The 26,138-nt window shown below is 36.0% G+C and overlaps 1 protein-coding gene across 7 annotated transcripts in view; it reads left to right on the forward strand.

The window, feature by feature from the left end:
• Positions 1 to 26,138, forward strand: part of TRDN (triadin) — a 357,916-nt gene that overhangs the window by 165,856 nt on the left and 165,922 nt on the right. The window contains exon 13 of one of the 7 annotated variants that reach the window (XM_080929345.1): positions 9,693 to 9,904. The exons of the other annotated variants lie outside the window; for them this stretch is intronic. Within the exon in view, the coding sequence (XP_080785471.1) occupies positions 9,693 to 9,865 (173 nt within the window). The 3' untranslated portion in view covers positions 9,866 to 9,904. Of the gene's footprint in view, positions 1 to 9,692; positions 9,905 to 26,138 lie in introns of those variants that run through there. 7 annotated transcript variants of the gene reach the window in all.

Below are 26,138 nucleotides of genomic sequence, written 5' to 3' on the forward strand. Positions count from 1 at the left end.
TTTGTATTTATTTTGATCTTATGGAATACATACATAAGCACTGGCTTCTATTGCATATAAAACATCAATATACATGGAAAGCTGCCACCTCAATTATTACAGTTCACGGATAAATACTTTCATCCCAAATATTTCTTCTGCTCATGTCAGCGATGGTTGAAATTCTGCTTAGAGCTACTCTATTCTGTTGAGTTATGTAGGAATTGTGCTTCATAAAGTGCAAACATTCCAGGACATGCTTTTGCAATGGGATAAAAACGAAATTCTGCTCAACCCTTAATAGTGTACGATAATGAGATATTCAGATCCTCCTGTGATAACAGTGAATTGCAAGCAGCTCTCTGAAAGTTTGCACAGTAGTTATGTTTGAGTGGGGAGGCAGTCAAAGGAAGCTCCAAGGTGGGATATAGGCAGGGGAGGGCAGGCTGGACAGGAAGGAAGTAGTAAAGTACTTCTAGTCTCAGGGAGACATAGAAGTAATAGCTTATGTGGATGGAGTCTAAAGGAAGACCATAGTATGACAAACATAAGTAAGGAGTACTTGAATGGAAAATAGCAATGATGGCATTTCTCCTACTGGACTTTAAATAGGTGTAGTATATCACACCCTGGGTTGCATAGGGCTTACAAATCAAACAAAAGAGATGGCAGAGGTTCGGTGAAATATTAGACAAAACTCCAAGGTGCAGGTTCTGGTGAATGAGTGAGTGTGTATGTGTGTGCGTGTGCATGTGTTTGTGTGTGTGTGCTTCTGTCTGTCTGTATTCTGGTTTTCTGTATATATCTGTCAGTCTCCATCTGTTTCTGTCTCTGTCACTGTCTCCGACTCTGTCTCTCAGTCTGTAAGTCTCTATCTCTTTGTTTCTATTTCTCTCTGTCTCTGTCTCTGTCTGTCTCTCTGTCTCTGTCTCTGTCTCTGTCTCTGTCTCTCTCTCTCTCTCTCTCTCTCTCCCCCCGTGTGTGTGTGTGTGTGTGTGTGTGTGTGTGTGTGTGTGTGCATGTGTGTGTTATTGCTTCTCTCTGTGTGTCTTTGTTTAGTTTAATTAAACTTTGGGGCTGAAAGCTGAAATGCATGTATATACAATGAGTCATGGGAACATCTTAAACTCCATGCTGTGAAGATCTATGATGCTAGTGAAGTTGTTTATTACTGAGAGCAACTGTCTGTGGCAGTTTCTCTTCCTGCAAGTTGAGGACCACTGATGCACAAACCAAGCTAAACCACCTCTTTGCACATATAAGCCTATTCCTACGGGATTGTAAAACACATTTGCACTTTTGAAACATTTTTTCTGATGGACGCTTTTATTTATTTTGTTAAATAAGGTATCATTGAGTCACATAAATTAATCTAACTTTGATGGAAATGTGTATTTTTTGATATTGTATTGAAAAGTCCTTAACACTCAAATATTCAATTTTTATGGTCTATATATGTGGTGTGTGTGTGTCTGTGTGTGTACAGAGAGAAAGAATTTGGTGATTTTCTAAATGAATATTTATTTTTATAATTTAATTATGTAATATTAATTAATAGATAATATATATAATTATATAATCTTGAAACATTGCATTTTCGGCTTCTTAGCTAATGAAAAAGTGACGTGTAAGTGGAACTGTTAAGTAGCTGGCACTCTTGGCTTTTCTTCCTGCTGTGATGAACATCTGACATAATGAAGGGGGAGGTTTTATTTTACCTTATATCTTCAGAGGTTTCAATACTTTGTGGAGCTAGGCCACATTAGAACTGTTCAACTTGCTAAAACCAGGAATCACTGAGATAAGATGAATGTGGCAGCTAGACTTCTTCTTTTATTCTATCCACTGTCTGCCTGTGGGATAGTGTGGCCCTTATTCATGGCATTTTTTCTTTCTTAGTTAATTCTTTCTAAAATACTATGACAGAAACACTGAGATACTTATTAATCTCTCAGGTGCTTCTCAGACTAATTAAAATGAAAATCCACCTTAATAATTCCAAGTACATATGTCATTTATTTCTAAAGTAGTAAAGGAAATAAAACAATGAATATAAAAATTGTAGCTATAAAACATAGTGAGTTAAAAAGATAGCCTTAGACACCTACTGCATATATGATTATTATATTTTACTGAATATAAATTCATTAAATTAATTTTCACATGTCTCAAAGATTATATAATTTATAGTATATATTATATAATTTAATATATAACTTTAATAATTTATTCATACTGCACTTTATCACTCTTATTAAAATAACACAAGGCCTAAATTCTTCGTACTTTACTAGTATTATATGTTGGCAGAAAACGCAAGCAATGTCTCATATGATACCATATTCTCAGCTTAACAATCAGTATTAGTTGAGGTTAGTATTTGAAAATCAGTTAACTATGGTACATACTTTACATTACACGTTGAAAAATATCCCTCCAAGTTGTATATAATAAAACAAATCAAGATGCATTTCAATGGTTATAAGATATATTCCTATTTAACTAAATACTATGAAAACCACAGTGAAACACAATATAAGAAAAAATTCTAACCAACACAAAAAAAAGAAGCCTACTCAAGCCCTTGTCCTGAGCTTTGGGTGGGTGTTATTATTCATGTACACCACTCGGCATGGCCAAACAAAAGATATTCCACAATATCTGTGGGAATATCTCTGCTACACAGGGCTGTCTGGATGATATGAAGATTTTAAGTTGAGAAGTTGTTACTGTGTCATGAAACAACAGACCAAGAAACAACTTCAATCAGAACAATGTTCTTTGAACTACTACTGCCCAGGCTAGAGAAAGTAAGAAAGACAGATATGTATTGATGATTGACAGATCTTTGCTGAGCCATTCATCTCTTTTGTGGGTCTGCTTCTGAGGACTAGTTTCATGTATCTGGTTAGTGGGATACAGTAAATCTCTATTATTAAGTATAGCTGCAAATGAGCTTCCAATTTGCCTTTGAAATTCCATTTCCCCCATATGTTAGAAAAGTAGAATGCAAGCAAAAGAGTGGCCAAGGAATCCATAGCAATGGCACATTCAAGAATGACTGAGGAGATTAAAATTCAGGTAGAGTCAAGGACAATTCTAGTTTCTAGCCAAGAACAAGAATCTAAGTCCCTGCTGTGAGATGGTTTCTGAAGACCTGAATTGTAAATCTTCTGAAATCAACTACCTATTCATCTGTTCTCTTCCAAATTTTAACTGATAACTCAGTCCAAGAACATGATGAAATAAGGTAATTTAAATCCTCACAGGACAGATTTTGATGCTGCTTATGTTATTCTTTACTTAAACATTGTCTCATGAACTCAATAATGAATGTCACAGACAATGGGAAAATAGAGTGCATATTATTTCATGTGTATAGGTAGGTTCTTAAGAGGAAGGAAGTAGGCAGAATACCCATATAACAAGAGCAGATTCCAAGAAAATGAATTGTTGGGGTTGGTAACTGGCTGAGTAGTTAAGAATACTTTTTCTTGTTGAAGATTAGAGTTCAGTTTATAGCACCTATATGGTGGCTCATGACTATCTATAACTCCAGCTCCATGGAACTTGACCCTGTTTTCTTTTTTTTTTTTTTTTTTTTGTTTCATGAAAATATGTAGTAAGCATGTAGTATACATACATACATACATGCAGGCAAAGCACTCATACGCATAAAATAAATGAATAGACCTCAAAATGTCTAGTGGTTAATAAGCCTTTTCTGGGTTGATATGTTGGCTGTGACTTGGACAGTGTGGTTGGCCTGCCCCTTAGACGTCTATGCACCTTCCCAATCAAAGTGCTGCACTGGAGTTTCATTCATATCTTTATGCATAGCTTCCAGGTAATTGTGCTTTTTGCTTTGTTAAAGAAGAAACTTACCAAGAAACCAGAAGCCTAATAATTCTGACATCTTACTAGTAAGGTCATTGCTAGAATAGAACCTTTGTCATTTGATCAAAGACTTGGATCAATGTCCTTGTCCCTAAACAACCCAACAAATTTCTATCTCCTGGTTTCATTATTCAGTCCACTTGTCTCTGGTGGGCTACTTTTGAGGTATTAAGTTATAAATGGTTTGAGATTAAATTTATTGACATTTCTTATGTCTGTAAGTCTATTAGTTATGGAAATAAGATTGATAAATAACTGATAGGCGTTAGTGGTATAAAACGATACATGATACATAATTTTTAATTATCTGACAGAAATTGAAATTGAAAACAAGAAACTCAAAGACCCTATTGATATTTTTTGAAGTAACCTATTATATAACAGCATAAATAAATCAATTCAGCCTTACACAACTGCTTGATTACAGAGATTATTAGCATGTCCAAGTGGGTGAGCAGAACTAGGATCCATCCCACTGGCCCTTATGCCTTGATAGGATGCATTGTTAAGTGGCACAAGTTTATTCGTTAAACTTAAAGTGAAGATGGTGGAGGAGCTGTGTTGGGGGTGATGGTCAAAAATAATTAAAATAGATGGGGTTGTTAGAGCAGGGTTCTCTAAGAGTGAATTGATTTTATATATTAGATTTATCTTATTTTATTATATTCATTTATTTTTATAGTTGTGAGGTTCAGACGCAGGGCCTTACACATGTATACATTTATGGTCAACCGTTAAACTATATTCTGAGAGACATTTATATTGGTATCGGATGTTTCAGAATTGATCAAGCATCAGTGATATGTGACTATGGCATTTGTGTATGATATGGTTTGTATGAACAGTCAAAATATTCAGATACGTACATGGATCTTTAAATTTTATTAAAAGTATAATGTAAGGTTCTGAATAATATTTTTCAATGTAGTAATCTTAATCAATTATACCAGATTATCCAGAATAATGATGTCAAAGAAAGGGATCTAGAATTAAGACCTAAATATTCCAGTCTTTTAATAAATACCAAAGAAAACTTCTAACATGATATTATAAAGCCTACATATATACATACATATATACACACACACACTCATTATACTAACACATATTCTAATAATAATCCACCTCACACCAGTCAGATTGGCCAAGATCCAAAACTCAGATGACAGCAGATGCTGGCGAGGTTGTGGAGAACGAGAAACACTTCTCCACTGTTGGTGTGGTTGTAAACTGATACAACCACTCTGGAAATCAGTCTTGCAATTCCTCAGAAAATTGGACATAGTACTACCTGAAGATCCAGCTATTCCACTTCTGGGCATATACACCAGAGACACTCCAATATACAACAAAGATACATGCACCACAATGTTCATAGCAGCTCTATTATTTATAATAGCCAGAAGCTGGAAAGAACCCATATGTCCTTCAGTAGATGAATGGATACAAAAATTGTGGTACATTTACACAATAGAGTACTACTCAGCTATCAGAAACAATGACTTAACCAAATTTTTAAGAAAATGGTTGCATCTAGAGGATATCATCCTGAGTGAGATAACCCAGTCACAAAAGAACAGACATAATATTCAGTCACTGATAGTGGGATGCTAACCCCAGAGACTCGGACTGCTCCAGAAACAACTCACAGACTGTATGAAGTTCAAGAAAAAAATAAAACAAAACAAAATAAAAAAACAAAAACAAAACAAAAAAAAAAAAAGACATTATGCTCAGTCCTTACACACCATGAAAACGTTGACTAATTCCGGGTTACATCTTGTTTTATATGTACTTTTTGCTCATTGTAACTAGTAAGACCTTAATGCAGAGTATCAAACCTTAAAAAAAAAAAGATAAAAAAGTATTCTTTAACTTATTCCATGTTCTCATTTGAATATTATGACAGTGCTATAAAGTAAGTATTATATATCCATTTTGTAAAGGGAAACCAATGGTGAAGAGTTAATTTACGTCAGATGGTCTTAAATAGGAACAAAGAAAGTAACAGGGAATAAGTAATACAAAAATTTATTTCTTTAATTAGCTATATCTTTAAAGTCCTTTTATTTTGATACAGAGGTCCCATGATATCAGAATAAAATTCATTGCCTTTTTGGGGTCCTGATTTTTGATATAGGTCCCCATTACATTAAGCTAATCACAGGATCATCCCTGCCTTCCCTCTTGTTTAAGTCTTTTTTGGAGGAGAAAAGAATAGATTTTTCAGAGAAGACACAGATTCAGACAAGTCCTTTTGGACTCCTTTCTACTCTGACCTTTGTAGTGAGGTGAATGGTCTTGATCATCTTACAGAATGAGTATATGAACTTTGTCATATATAGAGGCTGAAATCATGTCTGAGAGTCACTCCCTAAGGTAAAATAATGCAGTCAAAAGAAAATAGAGCAGTTTCTGAGCTAGAAAACTGATATAGAAACTCTCTTTAAGAAGTTATTTCTATATAAAGGGAATATGGGTGATTTGTTTTATTACATTAACTTACAGAAAAAATAGAAAGTTTCACTGTACCTGGTTTTATATGGAGGTATTTGATTCACTTGGCCTTGCACTTTGTACAAGAAGATAAGAATAGATCTCTGTAGAAGATTTGCATTTTTCTACATGCTGACTGCCAGTTGAACCAGCACCATTTGTTGAAAATACTGTCTTTTATTCATTTGATGCTTTTAGCTCCTTTTTAAAAGATCAAGTGACCATAGGTGTGTGGGTTCATTTCTGGGTCTTCAATTTTTTTCCATTGATCTACCTGTCTGTCTCTGTACCAATACAATGCAATTTTTATCACAATTGATCAGGTATTACAGTTTGAGTTCTGGGATGGTGATTCCTCCAGAACTTCTTTTATTGTTGAGAATAGTTTTTGCTATCCTGTTTTCTTTCTTTCTTTTTTTTTTGTTATTCCAAATAATTTTTCAAATTGCTCTTTCTAACTCTATAAAAATTGAGTTAGAATTTTGATGGAGATTGCATTGAATCTGCAGGTTGCTTTTGGCAAAAAGTCCATTTTTACTATATTAATTCTGTGAATCCATGAGCATAGGAGATCCTTCCATCTTCTGAGGTCCTTTAATTTCTTTTTTCATAGCCTTGAGGTTCTTTCATAGAGATCCTTCACTTGCTTGGTTAGACTTATGCTAAGGTGTTTTATATAATTTGTAACTATGGTGAAGAGTGTCATTTCTGTTATTTCTTTCTCAGCCATTTTATTCTTTGAGTAAAAAAAGGCTACAGATTTGTGTGAGTTGATTTTTATATCCAGCAACTTTGCTAAACTTGTTTATCAGGTATAGTAGTTCCTGATGGAACTTTTGGAATCACTTAAGTATACAATCATATCATCTGCAAAAAGTGATATTTTGATTTCTTCCTTTCCTACTTTGTATCATTTTAATGTTTTTTTTTTTTTTGTTGTTGTTGTTGTCTAATTGCTCTGGCCGGGGCTTCTAGTACTATACTGAATAATTAGGGGGAGAGTGGGTAACCTTGTCTAGTCCTTGATTTTAGTGGGATTGCTTCAAGTTTCTCAGCATTTAGTGTGATGTTGGCTACTGGTCTGCTGTATACTGCTTTTACTATGTTTAGGTATGGGCCTTTAATTCCTGATCTTTCCAAAATTTTATCATGAAGGGTTATGGAATTTTGTCAAATGCTTTCTCGGCATCTAATTAGGTCATGTTTCTTTTTTTTTTTCCCCCTTTGAGTTTGTTTATATAGTGGATTATGTTGATGGATTTTTGTATATTGAACCATATATGCATCCCTGGAATAAAGCCTACTTGATCATGTGGAATGATCATTTTGAGTGTTCTTAGATTTTATTTGCAATAATATTATTGAGTATTTTTGCATCAATGTTCATGAGGGAAATTTGCTGAAGTTCTCTTTCTTTGTAGGGTATTTGTGTGGTTTAGGAATGAGCATAATTGTGGCTTCGAAGAAGGAGTTGGGTAGTGTTCAGTATTAACACTTCATTAATACTTTACCTAAACCCTTTCAATTTCATCATTAAAATATGTGTTGTAACAGACATCTTTTTGTGGTTCATAAGAATCACCTCAGCTGGACACTATTTTTATTCCACTCTATAATCATGTCATACTTTAACAATATCCACTTCTTGAAATTCCAAAATGCAACAGAGCTTATTTCACTACTGCTTAGGCACTGGGGCTGAGAGACCCCGGACCCGACCTCCTTCTCCACCCCAACCTCAGCCCCCACCCCTGCCCCTAGCACTCCATTTTTATTCCTTCCTTTATAGAGACTTCCCATATCTCTCAAAATAAATTCTCTTCTACACTGATATAAAAGGCTATTTATTCATGAGCTGATGGGGCAGACAATTGCAGATTATAGCAAGACAGTCTTTATCCTACAGCAAGGCCATTAGTTGAGGTTCTAATCACACACTTGGCGTTTCTACTCATTTGACAAAATTGCTTCCATTTCTGACAGAATCTTCAATTTCAGCATTTAGATTTCACAGGCATGTGCAAGTTTTAATTTGTCATTTTAACTGAATTTTAGCCTCACTCAAATGTTATCAAAATGACAGATATAATCATCATGTGAAATCTTTTAACAAGTCATTTATAAGAAACCACAGAGAGAAAGATAATGTACAAGTTATTTTTTCTTGTTTTTATACTGGTTGTAAAAAACATAGTACATATGTAAAAAAGGAATTTGTTCAACTTTGCTCTACAGTGACTAATGGGAGGGTATGAGGGTATAGAAAACACCTTAAAAGAAGGGCACAATAATCAATGTGTAAAAGAAAGAAAAGCTGCTGAGAATCAGCTTTTCCATAATATGCATAAAGAGCCCATACTGTCTTTGAATCAAGATACTCAGAACACAGCAACATCAGCCATTAATAGCTGTTGCCAAATGAATAGCTAGTGACTAAAGCTAGAAGAATCCATTTGATGATGGGTAGTTGTCATGATTCCTCCTCAATGTTTCTGTCTTCTCATCCTGTAAATTTGATGAATGAATTTAGTCCCAATCTCTAGAGAGTTAAAACTAACACCATTGATTTACATACCCCTCTGCCTTCAGTTGTGGGAACATGACATTAGATGAACCAGAGTCTTGTCTGATGAGGTCTTTACAAACAATAAAGAGGATGGTAAAATAGGACATATATGAGTTGAAATGTGATATGTCACTTTCACATTCCTGTGATAGCCCACTTGAAAACAAGGCTGTTACATAGAAGAAGTAGGGGGAGTTCACATTCCTGTGATAGCCCACTGAAAAACAAGGCTGTTACACAGAACAATTAAGGGGAGAAAATAAAAATTTTAAAATAGTAGAAAGTTATTTCAAACCAACTAGGCTTCAGGGAAACATCATAACTTCTCAAATCATAATGCTACATTATCTAAATAATTCCTGTTTGCTTAATTTATTTTTAAATGTTTAAAATTTGAAATATCTAAAATGAGCATTCTTTAGCCAAGTAAATCTCCATCAAGGTACATATTATTATCATTATTATTAATAATAATATTACTAAAAGACATCAAGAATTAGTAAAGAAATCAAGGAAAACTACATCAAGGGTTTTGTATTTGAAAGCATTTGAGTATTTTAAACTTGGAGAGTTCCAAACCTATTTGCTCCCCAACTTGACAGAATAGATATTTATTAAGTAAGACATGAGAAAAAATGTATTTGACAACATTGCCAGAAAATATTAAGCTAATTTAGTTTTTTATAAATAAAAGTAGAAATAACTTCCATTTCTACCATTTTTAATTGGTTATTTTAGTTATTTTCATTTCCAGGTTACCCCTCCAGAAACCACCATCTCATCTTCCCTCTTCCTGCTTCTATGAGGTTGCTGCCTACCTACCCATCCACTCCTGCCTCCCTGCCCTGGAATCCCCTACACTGGGGCATTGAGCATTTAAAAGAACAAGGGTCTCTCCTCCCATTGATGCCACCCTTTGGTGCATAGACCACTGAAGCCATGGGTCCCCATATGTACTCTTTTGTTGGTATTTTAGTCCTTGGAGGCTCTGGGGGTTTGGTTGGTTGATATTGTTGTTCTATCTATGGGGTTGCAAATCTCTTCAGCTTCTTCAGTTCTTTCTCTGACTCCTCTATTGGGGACCTAGTGCTCATTTCAATGGTTGGCTGAAAGCCATTTTTAAATAAAGACAGAAACTTTAACCCCAAATGAAAAATGAATTTCTTTAAAGTTTACACTGGCTTTTCTGTTTTAGTTTTAATGTGAAAAGATGACATTTTATAGCCAGGATATAAATTTAACAACATTCTTACTTCTCCAAGCTATTAATATACACAGTGAGACAGCCCAAGACAAATTAGACATAACATCCCACACCTTCTGTTACATTTATTAGCTTTCGTAGTAATTACAGTTAGAAAGAGCCTACTCTCCCTTCATACTATATGGCAAACCATAATTTATTTCTGCTGCTACTGGACTCAAGTTTATCTGCTCACAGATGACAGGCCAATTAAACCTAGAGACAAGACTTTGAGGGAAGAAAAGCTACTTTATTTAGAAAGTTAGCTAATCAGAGAGATGAGGAAATACTTTCCATAGTTCCTTTAGAAGCAAGTTAATTTAGGGGCCTTTGGCATTAGCAGGAATGGTTATTAACAGTAGTGAAATTCTTTTCACTACAAGTAAATTTTCCAGGTTTGTGGCCAGATAATTCATGTATGTTCTTAATTTCATTATTATGAGATGTGTTGTAATAAGAAAATCAGGGATTATTTTCACTCACTAAACAGTTTACAAATATGGGCTTGCCGGCATGATACACTACTCACAGGCCAGAGAGAACAGTTCCCCAAAGAAAGACATAGGTAGGTGAGGTTTAGAATCCATCACACCATCTTCAGTGTCAGGTCCCACTTGCTTTCTTTTTCTTACTTCTGCTCTGAAACTGTTGAAAATATCTAATTTCTCTTTGTAATATTTTTAGGAAGTATAACATACTCTGGGTACAGAACACTGTACTTAGAATACTTATTGTGCCTTTACAGGACCAAGGAATTCTCCTCCCATTGATGGTTGGCAAGTTGAGCGATAACATTTGAAATGTACATAAATAAAATAGCCAATAAAAAAATCCTTTATGTGACAAACACCATAACCAAATGCAACTTGAAGAGGAAATGGCATTTTTAGTTTTATAAGATATAATCAATTGTAAAGATAAGCCAAGGCAGGGACCTGGAGCAGGAACTGAAGCAGAGATCATAGATGAATACTGTTTACTATCCTCTTCCCCATGGCCTGTTCAATCTGCTTTCTTAAAAAACTCAGGACCACCCATGGAATGAAGAAAGAGGTTCTGGACAGTGAGGGAGCATGGAATTCTAATGCTGATCCTGGTGAGAATATATGTCATCTATGGGATAAGAATGGGGGACACATCTAGGTAATTAGACTCCAGTTATAAGGCAGCTAGAAGCCTGTGAAATAAAGATAGAGTCATGTGACCATGTTGATGATCACAAACGTCTATTCTTTCAATTCTTATAAGAACAAGAGACCAAGAGAAATATTAGTAATTGTTATAAATGTTAAAGTATTAAAGTGTACTAACATTAACACTGGTGAGTGAGAGGGAAGACACATCCAACACATTACTTGGTAGGAAGGAACAGTTATGTAAAGCAGTAGAGATATTTTAAAGTATCTGACAACTAAAGCTTAGCAGAAGGGGAAGGATAATGTGTATTTTATTACATAAAAGATGTCAAAGAATTTTGAGGTCTTGCTGTTTCCTCACATTGAATTGGAAAGTTAGTATTAAAAAACAATAAAAATTCTAAATTATTTGTGGTTATAAAAAGAAATAAAACCAGAAGAATGGAAAAAATATATAGGAATATCAAAAGTTGATGCTGGTATCTTCTCATAATGTGTTTTCTTTTCCTAATACTTGCTGTTTATGCACATGTGTGCCTTTACTGGCCAGTTAATAGCAAACCGACACAGACTAGTCCTTTGGAAGACAGGCACCGAAATTCAGAAAATACCTTCACCAGACTGGCCTGTGAGCAAGCCTGTGATGCATGTTCTTGATTGATGGTTAGTGTGGGAGGACCCAGATTTTTGTGAAGGATGCTATTCCTCAGTTGGTGTTCCTGAGTCCTAGAAGAAAGATTGCTGAGCAAGCCATGGGTAGCAAATCAGTAAGCAGTGCTCATGTGCCTCAGTTTCTGTCTCCAGTTTCCTGCCCTGAGTTCCTTTATTGGCCTCCAGCAGTGATGGATTTGCAAGCAGGAAGGGAAGTAAATGGCTTTCTCCACAAGTTGCTTTTGGAAATTAATTTTTTTCCCAGCAATGGTAATGCTACTGAAGGCAGTGCCTTAGTGATTTTATGTGCGCTGCTTGTGTGCATGTGTTTCTATATCTCAGAGAAGGTCAGGTCTCCTGGAACTGGAGTTACAGGTGTTTCTGAGCAACCTGGTGAGGATAAATGCTGAAACCCAGTTCTCTTTCAAGGGTATCAAGTGATTTTAACAGCTGACCTATCTCTCCAGGCCTCATGATGTTTTTGTATAGATGTGGTTATAGGGACTAGAGACTTTATTCAGCTGAGGAGGTATAAGAATAAGAGTTCTATCTCAAGAACTTGCAGAGATTCATATGTGGTATGTCCTTATAACATCGGAACTAGCCAGTAACAGGACTCTGCGTCTTGCCTGCCTGACCTACTCAGAGATCACCTGTCTCCAAAGCACAGTGAATGCCTCCCGAGGAACAAGAGAGGTTCATCTATGGCCTTCACTTGAATATGTACATGCAGCTGCTTAAACATACAAGTCCATGCTGTTAACCCAGTATTAGAGGATCCTAAATAAGAGGAACTTTTCATCATTTAACAAAAAATACGACTGTTTTAAGTTTTAAAGGGATTTCTTTGTTAACTCCATTGTTTCTATATTTAAAAGGAAAAAGGAGGAGGGGAAGGGGGTATTCTGTTTGGTCCTACAATAAGTCTGCTATACTATAGTGTTTGGATAAAGTAGAGGCCAGATATGTTTGTTAAATAAACAAACGGTATATCTTCCATCACAGAAAATGATGTACCTTCAGTCTTAAGTTCTTTACAAAGGGTTTGCCCCCTGTCTGGGAAATTTCACATTCATTTTGTCTTTGTTCATTCATTTTTGCTCATTACAGTCCTGTTGAGAGGAGCTAAATATTGTATCCCTGTCTCCTCTGCTGCATTCTGAGGCTTAATTAGCTTTTCAAACACACTGCAGATAAAACCTATTAATCCTCTGACCTTCACTGAATTCAAAAGATTTTGTGTTAATTGTTTTGAGAGAATAATAGACAGTTAGGATGCTTTAAGAAGTCACTGCATCCCTCCCAGGAAAACAGCAGAAACAGGGAAAATGTTAGGAAAAATGCTTGCTTTTGAGCTCCCATCATATACCCTTATTCATTGTGGCAGAGTCACTTCTGAATTTTCATGGAGAGCATATTTTTTATAATTACAAAATCAGCTTTTAGAAATGAGTTCCATTCCAAAGTGGCCAAAAAAAAAAAAAAAAAAAAAAAAAAAAAAAAAAAAAAAAAAAAGGTCATTGAGGTAATTTTAATTTTGCTGACTAAATCCTAAGGTGGAAAAGAGATTGATATTTAGATAGCACCTATAATATTCTAAGCAATTTGCTTACATTATCATTTTAACATTTCACAATCCTTTTTTTTTTTAATGAGTTCTGACCATACCTGTCAACAATTGTTTCAGCCACTCAGGCACTGGAGAAAAAAGTGTCATCACTCACATTATGAGGAAGAACACACAACAAACCTCCTGGACCAGAACTCTGTGGTGACTTTAGTACCATGATATACTTACTGACCAGTGATGGTCAGTCCCTAGAAGGCTAGGCTACTATGACTCACTCCAGTGTTGAGAGGAAACTCACACGCTTGTACGAGAAGCTCTGATTAATCATCAGTCTCCCTCCTCTGCATCTTCAACAATGTCTAGAAGGAATGTTCCTAGTCCATGAAGGTTCCTGTGTAACTTATGCTGGTCTAGTGATTCAGGTGGACCAATTACTGGAATCTTTCTCCCTCTCGGAAGTTTGAATTTAGATTCTGTGCTGTCCCTGTACAGCAGTCAAGAAATAAGCAATGGTGAAGAACGGAGAGATTCAACTTATGCTCATTTTTGGGGATAAAAACTGGCCCTTAGCTGAGCTCTGGGGTACTGAAAAGACTTTAGGTTTAGATGAAGGAGGAATTAGGATAGGAATGAGGGAAGAAGTCTGCATGGGCACACAGTCAGGGAGCAGTCTCATTGATCACTGTCTCACAATGGATTTTGCAAGAGAGACTTAACAACTGACTCTCAGGGGATGAGTGTTTGCTCAAGATGGCAGTCTTAATGTCCTTAGTTAGGGTTTCTATTGCTGTGAACAGATACCATGACCATGGCAACTCTTAGATGGGAAAGCATTTAATTGGGGCTTGCTTACTGTTTAGAGGTTTAGTCCATTGTCATCGTGGTGGGAAACAATGTCATCTTGTAGATCAACATGGTGCCAGAGCTGAACGTTCTGTTTCAAGTTCAACAAGTAGCGGGAAGAGAAGTGAACCACTAGGCCTGGATTGATATTCAGGTTCTCGAAGCCCACTCCCCAGTAATCCACTTACTTCAACGTGGCCACACCTACTTTAAAAAGGCTGCAAGTCCAAATTTTGCCATTCCCTAAGGGACTACTGACCATTTTCACTCAAACCACTACATTTACCATCATGGGACATTGCCTTTATGTAAAAGTGGTTTGCCCAATTAGGTGCCATAGATCCTGAAATCTAGGGGAAATGCAGAATTAAAGGGGGGCAGGCATTGGAGCATTTCAAGGGTCTAGAACAGAATTATGCAGAAAAACACCAAAAACAAACAAATGAACAAAAACAACGCCTCCATTACTCTTTGTGTCTTCAACCTTGAAGGCTACTGAGATCTATTAAGAAATTTCAGGCTCTAAGCAGGCAGTCCTTAAGTGATTGTTGTAGCTACAGCAAAACTAAGTAGGTAACCCAAAGTTCAGGAAACAAATGCCAAGTGAAAGTAGAGAAGACCACCTTTCACCCTGCTTTTAGTTATCTTTCCAGCTCAAATCAGAAGAAAATATTTTCCACACAAACAATTTCAAAGACCCTGTTGTAATCTATAGGAAATGTCATTATCTTAAAGGCACCAGCAATGTTGACCAGAAATATGTCCTGTTATTACCTGGGTTAGAGTAGGAACAGAGTGGAAAGTTGGGCAGATTTTCTTTAATTTCTCTATAACTAAACATTCTTCAAGATACAGATTTAGCAACTTTGTGATTTAATAGCCTTCCTGTTCTTTTATCTACCTGCGCGCACACACCCAAACACACACACACACACACACACACACACACACACACACACACACACACACACTGCATCTGACAACAGCTACCTATCTGATGATCTAAACACAAGCACATTTGTTCAAACCTCCTTTCCCTCTAGTTGCTGGAGGACAGTAAGTGAGCATCCATCTACCCTTTCTTGCCAGCTGGCTTGCATGGAAACAAGAATGACAAGCTGTCTCTGGTGACAACTGTTACTCAGTGTCCTCATAGTTTCTGATTCTACTTCCATTTGTGCATCATACCTACCCAGCCCTTGATGAGTAATTCCATTTTGGAGAGCCAGATATGCAAAAGGTGCTTAGGGCAAACACACTCTCTGTTCTGGACATGATTTAAGGAACCAACTGTAATGGCTCAGGTCTTCATCCCTCTCCTGGTGTCTTTGCTTAACAAAAGTAGCTAGTGAGTGTTATTGGTCCCAGAGGTAGAGAACAGCTACTGGTCTGCTGGGAAAAGCTGTTTCATTGACTATTTCTTTGACTCTATCCATAGGGTGAATAAATACTGTGATATAAAATAGCAAGGAACAGAGGTTTGGCACTGGCATCTTGGCATTGAAGACAGTTGGATGATGTTTCCCTCTGGCTGCCCTTGCCAGCTGTCTTGTTTCATAGGTTGAATTCAAGGTCTTTGCCTTTGACATGTGCATTTAAATGCCAGCTTGTGCAATTTACAGTCCAAAAGGGCAAAGATGCATAGGGGAATAAGGGAAAATTTCTCGTTTTATTGGTTGACCTTTTGATTCTGTTTTATATAGACATGTAAAGAGCCTTATGACCATATTTTCATTCCTCAAAACAGTCACAAAAAAGTCCCACCATGCAATGTTGTTTATATCTACATATCCACGAAAAAACAGCATTTCTTTCTATAGAGCTGAACCTTAAACAACACTCTCAACCCAGAGCAAAGTTCAATCAAGTTGTCCTCCATGATTTTTATAACAGAGGCCAGAAAACTTAATATCTGAGAACATTCATAAAACAGAAATAATTTTATATAGGCGTTTAGATCAGCTGGACTTGAATCTGAAAGAAACATTTAACATGTTTGCCTGAGATTATTTTCAGTTACCTCTAAATTATAGACATCATAATTTAAGGATCTCAGGAAATAGATATTAAAATAACTGCAAACTTATGAATGCTAGTTGGTGGCATGAATATTTTTTTCTCCTGAGCTGATGATTTAAGCAAATTTAATTTTCTCTTTTCTAGACATTTGCTTATTCAGCAGTCATGTGTTCACCCAGATCCACGGTGACATGACAAAAGCCCTGGCCTTAGTTGTTTGGTTCGGGACAAAGACAGCAAACACATACTGTCTGACATTGATATGTATAATGCACAATTACCAGGGCGATGTGAGAGAGCGTCAGCAAAGGGCAGTCTTCTGCAGGCTCTAGGCTCTCCTTGGAAGTCTTCCTTGAGCAGATTTCAGAAAGCCAGTGTGAGCTATGCATAGACATGTGGGAATAGTTCAAACCAGATGACATGCTAGGGCCATCCCCTGTGAAATCCACGTCCTGCCATGTCTTACAGCAGGGGAATAGTGCAGGCTGAGCTAGAGAGTTCTGAGGAGAAACAGTGACTATGGAGTTCTGGATCCGCTTCAAGGGGCCTGGAACCAGACCTGTTTAAGCATTTCCACATATAAAGCAAAAAGGAACAGTAAAATATCTCCTGAGTGTTATGTTGCCAAGAGACATCATCTAGGAACAGTTCCCTTTAGCACTGTTGCTTTATTTCTAAAGACATTGTAATCACTGAAATTGTACATAATTTTTTTTTTTTTTTTTTTTTTTTTTTTTTTTTTTTGGAAAAATAAAAGGAGAGAGTAGTGCCATCTGGTGGCTATACCTGTGAACTTCCTCATTATGTACAAATTCCAGAGTCACTTAATGCCTGAAGTTTTTGGTAATGAACTTAGAAACTACACAAGAATGCCACATGATACTCTTCTGTGCTTTGCATAATCTTTTTGTTTAATCATCCAGTTAGTTTCTTTTTGTTTGTGCATACAATGCACTTGTAGCCAACAGGATACTTCATGTTCTACATACCATACAGCTTCCTTACATACTCAGTGAAAGGAAACCCTAAAGCCAGAGACAGTACAGGTGATATTAGACTAGAACACATAATGCATTTGTATAGTGTGGATTTAGCATGAATCTATTTACAGGCTCAGAATAATTTCATTTTAGTTTCACACACTTTAGATTAGGACCTGCGGATTTAGATTTCTTATCTTTGAGTCTTGCCTCAGTCTTCAAAAAGATGGGTGGCTCTGTTAACTGTAGAAATATTAACAATTATAACTTTATATGAGTGAAGTGAAGAATCAAAAAAATGAAAAAAGGCATAATATTAACATACAATAGAACTAATTAATACATAGTCAACAATAAATAATAAAACATGTCTTACAGAAAAACACAGATGCAATAAACTTAGCATTTAAAGATAGTTTATTTTGATTATTCAATAGAAATGTGACCATATTTTAGCAAGCAATATCTTACTATATTCAACAAATACATAGGAGGAACTGCAATCTACAAAAGAGGAAAGCCTCTATATGCTTAATAATTTTATTTCCAGGACCCACTGTGACATCTTGCCTAGATTAAATGCTGAATAAATGCCTATTGAGTGAGTGAATTAGAAAGGATTTATTTCTTTAAATAAAAACCTTATTTATTTTAACTTCTATTCAAGTAACTACTTCATAAGTCAAAATGATGTAGAGTTTTGTGTACTTATATGGTACTTGACTTGATAAAAAAAAGGTCATTTTTTTAGAACCTTTTGTTTTAATCTGAAGGAATTAAACAAGCAATAGTCTTCTAAGGCACTCATTGTCCATTCATCATTAGAAATGTCTTCCTTAGGTTATAAACTGGATCTAAACAGAGAATAATGTAAGCACAATTATTTGATGAATTACTATGTGAACGTGTATGTGTATGGGCATATGCATACGTTCATATTGGTTTTTCCCTTGTAGGTAGTATGAATTTTAAGTCTTAAAGTCTCAAAATTAACAACTATATATTTTAAGGAACTGTTTTTAGTAAGGTACATACACACACACACATATATATATACATGTGTATATGTGTATGTACGTATATGTATGTATATGTTTGTGTATGTGTAAATGTATGTGTGTGAGTTTCTATACTTCCTGTCCAGAACCCACACACTTACAGAATACAGGCCTGATTTCCCTGACATGAGAGAAACCTTTAAACTTATTTTGTATTAATGATGTGTCAGTGTTCTTCAGCATACTTAATCTTGGAGTTAAAAGCATTCCCATAACCTTAAAACCAGCCTTGGTATCTGTTTCTTTTCTGTTTCTTTTCTTTTCTTTTCTTTTCTTTTCTTTTTTTTTTTTTTACAATGACAAGACAGTACATGTAATACAGGGCACAACCCAGAATTTGTCAATGTGTTGTTGGTGGGTAAGGATTGAGCATGACTATTTTTGTTTTGTTTTGTTTTCTTTTCTTTTTTTTTTTTTGATATCTGTTTCATACGGAAATAAAAGAACTGTTTACAGGGATCAAGAAAAGGCACAGATCACAGGGACCTAAAATGATTCCTGAAAATCAAAGTCCAAGGTGATGTTAAACTTAACCCATGTCAGAAAGTGGAAGGGAGGATGATAGCAGCTGTGTGCCCTGTCTGAATATGTAACAAAGCCTATTAACATAAATTTAAAATGGAGAGTGAACTGAATCCAAGCGGTGATTATTAGCTTCTCAGGCGTCTACTAAGCAACATTTAAAAACTGACAGTACTTAACCTGGCTGAGATGAGTGTAGTGAGCTTCATCATCTCTGTAGAGTCTTTGGCTTTGGTCACTCTCTGAAAATGATTTACATCTGGCATTGTTAAATGAGCTCATTCAAGATCTGTCATTGTTTTTTTTTTTTTTTTTTTTTTTTTTTTTTTTTTTGACACATTCTCTACTATTATAAGTGAATTAATTTAGAAGTCAATAATTCTGTGGCTTTCCTTGGGGGGGGGGGAAACATTTGAGAATATTTGCTGGGAACTATACAGACCTGCAGCTAACTATATCAAATATCATTCTTCACATTGGTGTATGCTTTTCCATAGCCTTGGATCAGCCTGTAGATTCCAAGTCTGCTATGTTGTGAAGTCATCAATTCTGTCTCATCAGAGAGAGCATTTTCTTCCCAGTCCCTTAAGATGAGAAACATTTCTGAGAGTTTAACTATGTAGTCTCATAACCTAATACAAACTGGCTTTCACCCACAGCTATAAAATTTACCTCTTCCAGATGTCCTTTTCAATGTCACAAGAGATTATATATGCATACCGCCATCTTGGCTGTGAGCCCTACTCCTATGACCTTAGCTCTGTTTGAGATTGCTTTGTTAATCCTCTCAATACTGTTCTTTTATTTCTTGCACAAGCCTCTGTTTAATTTCCACAAAATGCTCTCACACAAATCATAAGCACAAAGGATAGATTTTTCTAAATAGAACTTTACAGCATGACAGACACCTACAGGTGAACCGACTGTATAATGATATAGGAGGACACAGATTAATTGATCAATGTCATATTATGTAGTGTCCCTTGACTGTCTTCTGCAGTTCCTCTCCTTGAACTTTCAGCTGTGTGCCCATCTCCAATATCATATTGCCTTTTTTTGTGGGCCACTTATCTATATCCCTCATTCTATAAGGGCCACAAAGCATTCCAAATCAGTGCTATGTCACCAAACTAATTTGTTTCTCAGCATTATGAAATACTAGCCTCACGTTTTCTTTCAATGTTGAAGTTATTAAGAAGGATACTTAAGGATACTTAAAAGGTAGTTGGCACTAAAGTCATCTTTGGATATTGATTATTAACTAGAACCAAGATGCTCTTTTTATAAACAATATTATTGAACTGCTAAAACATTAGTAGTCAGTGTAATTAATATCAAAATAGGGAGTTTGGTTGGGATGAGTATGTTGTATGGGATGAGATGAAGTATGTTAGAAGCAAAGGGGTGTCATTAAAATGCATGATTTTGAAGTACAATATAGAACTGTATTAACACATTAGGAGAAAGATATAGAAGTTACAAACTTTAGCAACATTAAACAGGCCATCTATCTAGTCTCAATTATAAATCTTGATTGACCCTTAAAAATTATGCCCTTTTAATGTTGAGTTTATCTCCTTTACATAAATGAAATCACCCTCTACAAATTTAGTAAAATTTTTCACTAATCAGTACACTTTCAATTAATGTAAGCACATCAGTTCATTGACCCTGTATTTCATTATGATGCTGGCATAAGTTCTCCAGTTGCATAGTGTAGTGCACAATAAATGTATATTTATAATTTCAATTCTAAAAATGAAAAGAAAATATAATAAAGTGCTATAAAGTTGGTTAATTGTACAATTTTACTCATTTTGTTGTTGGGGAGTAAAAGAATGAGGTGCATGCCTGTGTGTATATATATATACATGTTTCTTTGTTTATATGTGTATGAGTGTATGTGTGTGTATGAGACTATGTGTATGTATATATATATATTTAGGTATGTGTGTATGCCTGTATGCACATGTATGCTCATGCAGGTACAAAGATATTTGTATGTGTTCACATATGTATGCCAAAAGGTAAACTCAGATGCTGTGGAGTTTTTCATCAGGAAACACCTACCTTACTTTCTGAGATAGGGTCAAGTTTCTGAGTGATCTGGTAGGCTAGGATGCCTGGCCAGTCCCACATTGCTGGCCTCTGCTACCCTTGTTGTTTTATTATAAATCTGTGTCACTATGTTGAGAATTCATAGATAAGTTTCAGAAATCAAACTCAGCCCCACACACTTCAATTGCAAAGCACTTTTCTAGCTAAGCAATCTCGTCAGCCTCCCCATGTTGAGTTTTGTTTACCATCCCTTTAGAATTTGTTGTAGAATTATTTGGTAATTTTTGTGAGCTAAGTGAGAAATGTTTGGTGGCCATGGTGTGAGGTGCTGGCAGAAGAATAAGAACCACACTCTGTTACTTTATGCTCCTGAGAACAGCCACAGCCAAGACTTAATATACCATTCATAAGTGTTGAAAGGATCATAGTTCCAGCCTGTTCTAGTTCCCACTCTGGGCTACTACTCTATGCAGGAACACTGCTGTGTCTCTCTGACCCAGTGTTCCACATTCCATAACGGTTCCACAGAAAACATATATGTTTATGTTACTTTCCTCTTTAATTTGCTGAGTTTGAATCTTTACTTGAAATGAAGTTGAAATTAATAATTTCAGAGACTTTAAAATCTGCCTTGTGTTTAACATTTTAATAACCTCTTTATGCCTTTTCCTCTGCTCATACAAACCTTTTTAATTTTTTATTAGATATATTCTGTATTTACATTTCAAATGTTATCCCCTCCCCCTCCCCCTCTACTTGCAACCATGCAGGGGCTCCCTCTCCCAATCACCCCCTCCACCTCAGTGCCTCGGTATTCTCCTACATTGGGAAAATGTCCTTTATTGGACCAAAGGCCTCTTCTCTTATTAATGTCAGACAACATTATCCTCTTCTACATATGCAACTGGAACCATGGGTCTCTCTATTTGTGCACAGTGGTTGGTGTTTTAGTCCCTGGGAATTCCGGAGGTTGTTTGACTGACACTGTTGTTCTTCCCATGGGGTTGCATCCCCTTTCAGCACCTTCAATCCTTTTTCTAGCTCCTTAATTTGGGTCTCCATGTTCAGTCGAATGATTAGCTGCAAGCATCCTCAACTGTATCTGTATGACTCTGGCAGAGCCTCTGAGGAGACATCTAAATCTGGTTCCTGCCAGCCATCACTTATTGACATCAGCAATAGTGGTTTGGTGGCTTCATATAGGGTTGATCCCCAGGTGAGGCAGTCTCTGAATGATCTTCTTCAAGGCTGCTCCTCTATTTGACCTTGTATGTCCTCCCGTGAGTGTTTTGTTCTTCCTTCTAAGTAAGACTAAGGCATCCACATTCTGGCACTTCCTTCTTTTTGAGCTTCATAAGATCTGTGAATTGTTTCTTGAGTATTCATAGATTTGGGGGACTAGTATCCACTTATCAGTATGTACATACCATGTGTGTTTTTTATGGCTGGGTTACCTCATTCAGGATGATAGCTTCTAGTAACATCCATTTGCCTAGGAATTTCATAAGCCACTGTTTCTAATAGCTGAGTAGTAGTCCATTGTGTAAATGTACCAGAATTTCTGTATCTATTCCTCTGTTCAAGGACATCTGTGTTCTTTCCACCTTCTGGCTATTATAAATAAGGCTGCTATAAGCATGGTGGAACATGTGTCCTTGTTTTATGTTGGAGCGTCTTTTGGGTAAATGCCCAGGACTGAAATAGCTGGGCTTTATTCCCTAGTTTAGAGATGTTTTCTCTTCTATTCTGTTGATTCTTTACTAGTCATCTTTGTTCAAACTCCTGTCCTTATCCTTCCATGTTTTCCTATCTTTGCAAGACTGTTATCATAATAGAGTGTTCAGTGGTTGTATCTATAAACTTGTATCATTTAATGGCTAATCTGAATATTTATAGGTTCTGTCTGCTTTGTTATAATAAAGTTTCTGTTATTTGTAATAGGACACAGGACACAAGAGTAAAGATTTAATTGTCTCTTCCTATAGATTTTCTGTTAGTGCTGCATCATTAATATTTTTGTTAAATCATATCTGGTGTTTTACCTGACACACAGAGACATACTGCCCCTTTTAAAATCCAGGTGAGTTTATAAATGCTATATATGAATAGAAGAATTTGTATCTTTGTCAGCACTCACAGTGCCTTGGAGGCAAGCACATGTTTGTGAAGTACCAGTGATATGGTCTTATTCCCCGTGTTTTACATATGTCACCTCATTTGGTCCTCCCATTGATTTGGGACTTTAAACCCAAAGCACTATCAAGGATATGAAATAGTAAGTGGCCAAGCCCAGAATCAAAACTCAACCTTTGAATTCAATTATTTTGCTCTTTTTACAAGTCCATATTACTTCCTCGAAGAGGCTGTGAAACCCGAAATGTTGACTGTCATCTATCTTGTTGGCTAAATGAAAGAATATAAAAGCTGAGAAACTGAAAATATTCTCTAGTAGTGGTTGCCCAAACTGTGTATACATTTATTGACTAAAATCTTATAGAATTTATTGAAATAAAAATGTGTATGATACTCATAGTAAGTAGTGTTAGGTGACAGATGGGGAAAGATAGTCACTTTGCATTTTTCTCTTAATGGCTCTTCAAAATTCACTTTTTCTCTATTTTTTGTAAAGTAAGACTAAACAAATAAAATGTATTATCCACACTACTTTTGTCATTTTGAGAAAAGGGAGGACATAGAAAAATATATTATACACTAAAAAATTAATCTAAGAAAGACTATGGCTAGAATGCACTTTAGTAGCTTCACTCAAAATTGATGAGAAATTATTGCCAAATAAGAAACCCTTTTGTTATGAGGAATCACTTTTCAACAAAGGCTTTATGTAGGCTTAGATTTTTAAAGAAACCTATTTTTAATAAGAGTTCTCAAATGCTTTAACCCTCCACCTTTCTTCTAGCCCACCACCCAAAGGTAAACAGAAAAGATGGTAAATAGGACAAGATGATTAGTACTTCTTCAGGAGCAGTTCTTTGGAACGAAACAAATCTCCATTTGTCAGGACACCAGCAGTCTAGTTCAGGGATGTCAGGGTACCAAACATGAATAGGCAGTGATGGTACAATCCAGCAGAAACAGCCAGGCCTCTGCTGAATTGGCATATGTCAGCAGTAGCAACCAGAACTAGCCAGGACACTAGTAATTCACTGCCTCTCTCAACAATGTGAAAATCAGCAGACGCAAAATCGATGAAACACTGGAAGGCTACTTAGGCAAGCAGTCTATCACTGTCTGTTGAGTTTTATGTATACTGTCTCCAAACATCAGGAGTCCTCCCATGAGTCTTGTCTCAACAACACACCATGTGAATCTGTGTCAGCAAAATAACACTTGAGTTTGCTTCAGAAAGCTCCATTTTGACTTTACTATAAGAAATTACCTAAGAAGTGAAAATATTGTGTAATGACTACGAATTTAAATTATATAAATCATATAGCATTGGTTTAAAAGGCATCCAAATAAATAGATAGAAGATGTAAAACGTGCATTGGATAAATGGCCTTGGCATACATGGACAGTTAAACTCAACACTTATAAACCACACATACACATCTACACATACAAGGTAAAATAATAAAAACAAACCTTTTTAGTAATAAAATATGTAACAGACAAAAATAGGTAATGGTTGATTAAGGTTGAGAAAGTAACAGTGTTAAATGTGATAAGCTCTGTTGTTCTATGTCACAGGAGAAAGACTGTAGGAAACAACTACTGACTACCTGAAAATATCTAGAAGCATATTAAATGTGTTGACCATGAATAATCAATGAGGAGACACTGTTAACCTGATTTAATGATTTTACAGTATATACATGTATTGAAATTTCTCATGTACCTTGGTTATCAAAACAAGGCAAAAAATTGTTGATTGTGGAGAAAAAGATGAAAGAGTCAAAAGATAGGTTAAGGGCACAAAGAAGTGCCCAGGCCTGGCTTTCATATGTAAATCTTTTCGATACATGGCAATATTATATAAACTCAAGGTCATGGTGTTTTTGATGACCTGGGCAAATCTGTTTTCCAGACATGCTTCTCTCTACATATCTGATGAGCTCAGAAACAGGATATGGCAGTTTTCTGTGCTTGATCACCTGAGCTAACAAAGCAAACACCGAAGTCATCTAGTCACTGTTCTTGAACCACTAAATTTTTACCAAATTAGAATCCTCTCTCAACAAGAAATATTTCAGTTTTTAAACCTTGAAACCTACATTTGGCAAGTGTCATGAGCTTAATGCTTTCTTTATTTATATCTCCCTCTCTCTTCCTATCTTCCTTTTCTTCTCTCCCTATGTCTGGCTCTCTATTCTCCTCCCTCTAATTGACCATACTTCCCCACCTTTATCATTAGTGTGGAAGAAAGAGGGGTAAAAGATACAAGTAATCATTTATATTTGCTTAAAATTAGCATCAGTGATGCCATGCGTCTATATAATAGTTCCAAATGAATTCTTCCTCTTGTAAGCTGTATTTAGAAAAATGTAAAACTTCTCTGCTGGGAAAATATGGCTGTTATTTCTTTGTGGTGTCAAGACTTGGGTTATTCAGGAATCTTTCAGCTTCCTCAGACTGGACTGAATACTACCTATTTTACACACTTTGTGGTAATGAAACCTCTCACATTCAGTGTTCCAGGTGGGACATAGGACTGCTTTCTTCACCCTTACCCATTCCAGTTAAGGGGTTTGCTTACTGAGGTTTTCAGACTTACATCTGACTGAAGATAACACAGGTGCTCCATTTTCCTCTTTGTTTCCTGTCCCATCTCTGTTTCCAAAGTCTCTGACTAGAATGTGAAGTTAGTATCCCAGGAAAAATTTCAAATAGATGCCTCCATCGTTTCAATAGTCTTTCATGTTGCCATAGCAAAATACTACACATGATTCGAATTTATGAATGAGAGAAATACCTGTGGTTTTGGAGACTGAGAATTCCAAGGTTAAGGTCCTGACAGTTTGTTGCCTGGTGAAACATGCTTTTTATACTTCTATGGTAGAACATCTTAAAAAGTAATTGGTCTATACACTGTGAGTTTATGGTATCTATATTTTTTACCTTATAAATATGGGTCTTTAAAATATATATTTAATGTCTTATTT

This window comes from Micromys minutus, assembly GCF_963924665.1.
Source record: "Micromys minutus genome assembly, chromosome: 15".
Lineage (NCBI taxonomy): Eukaryota > Metazoa > Chordata > Mammalia > Rodentia > Muridae > Micromys > Micromys minutus.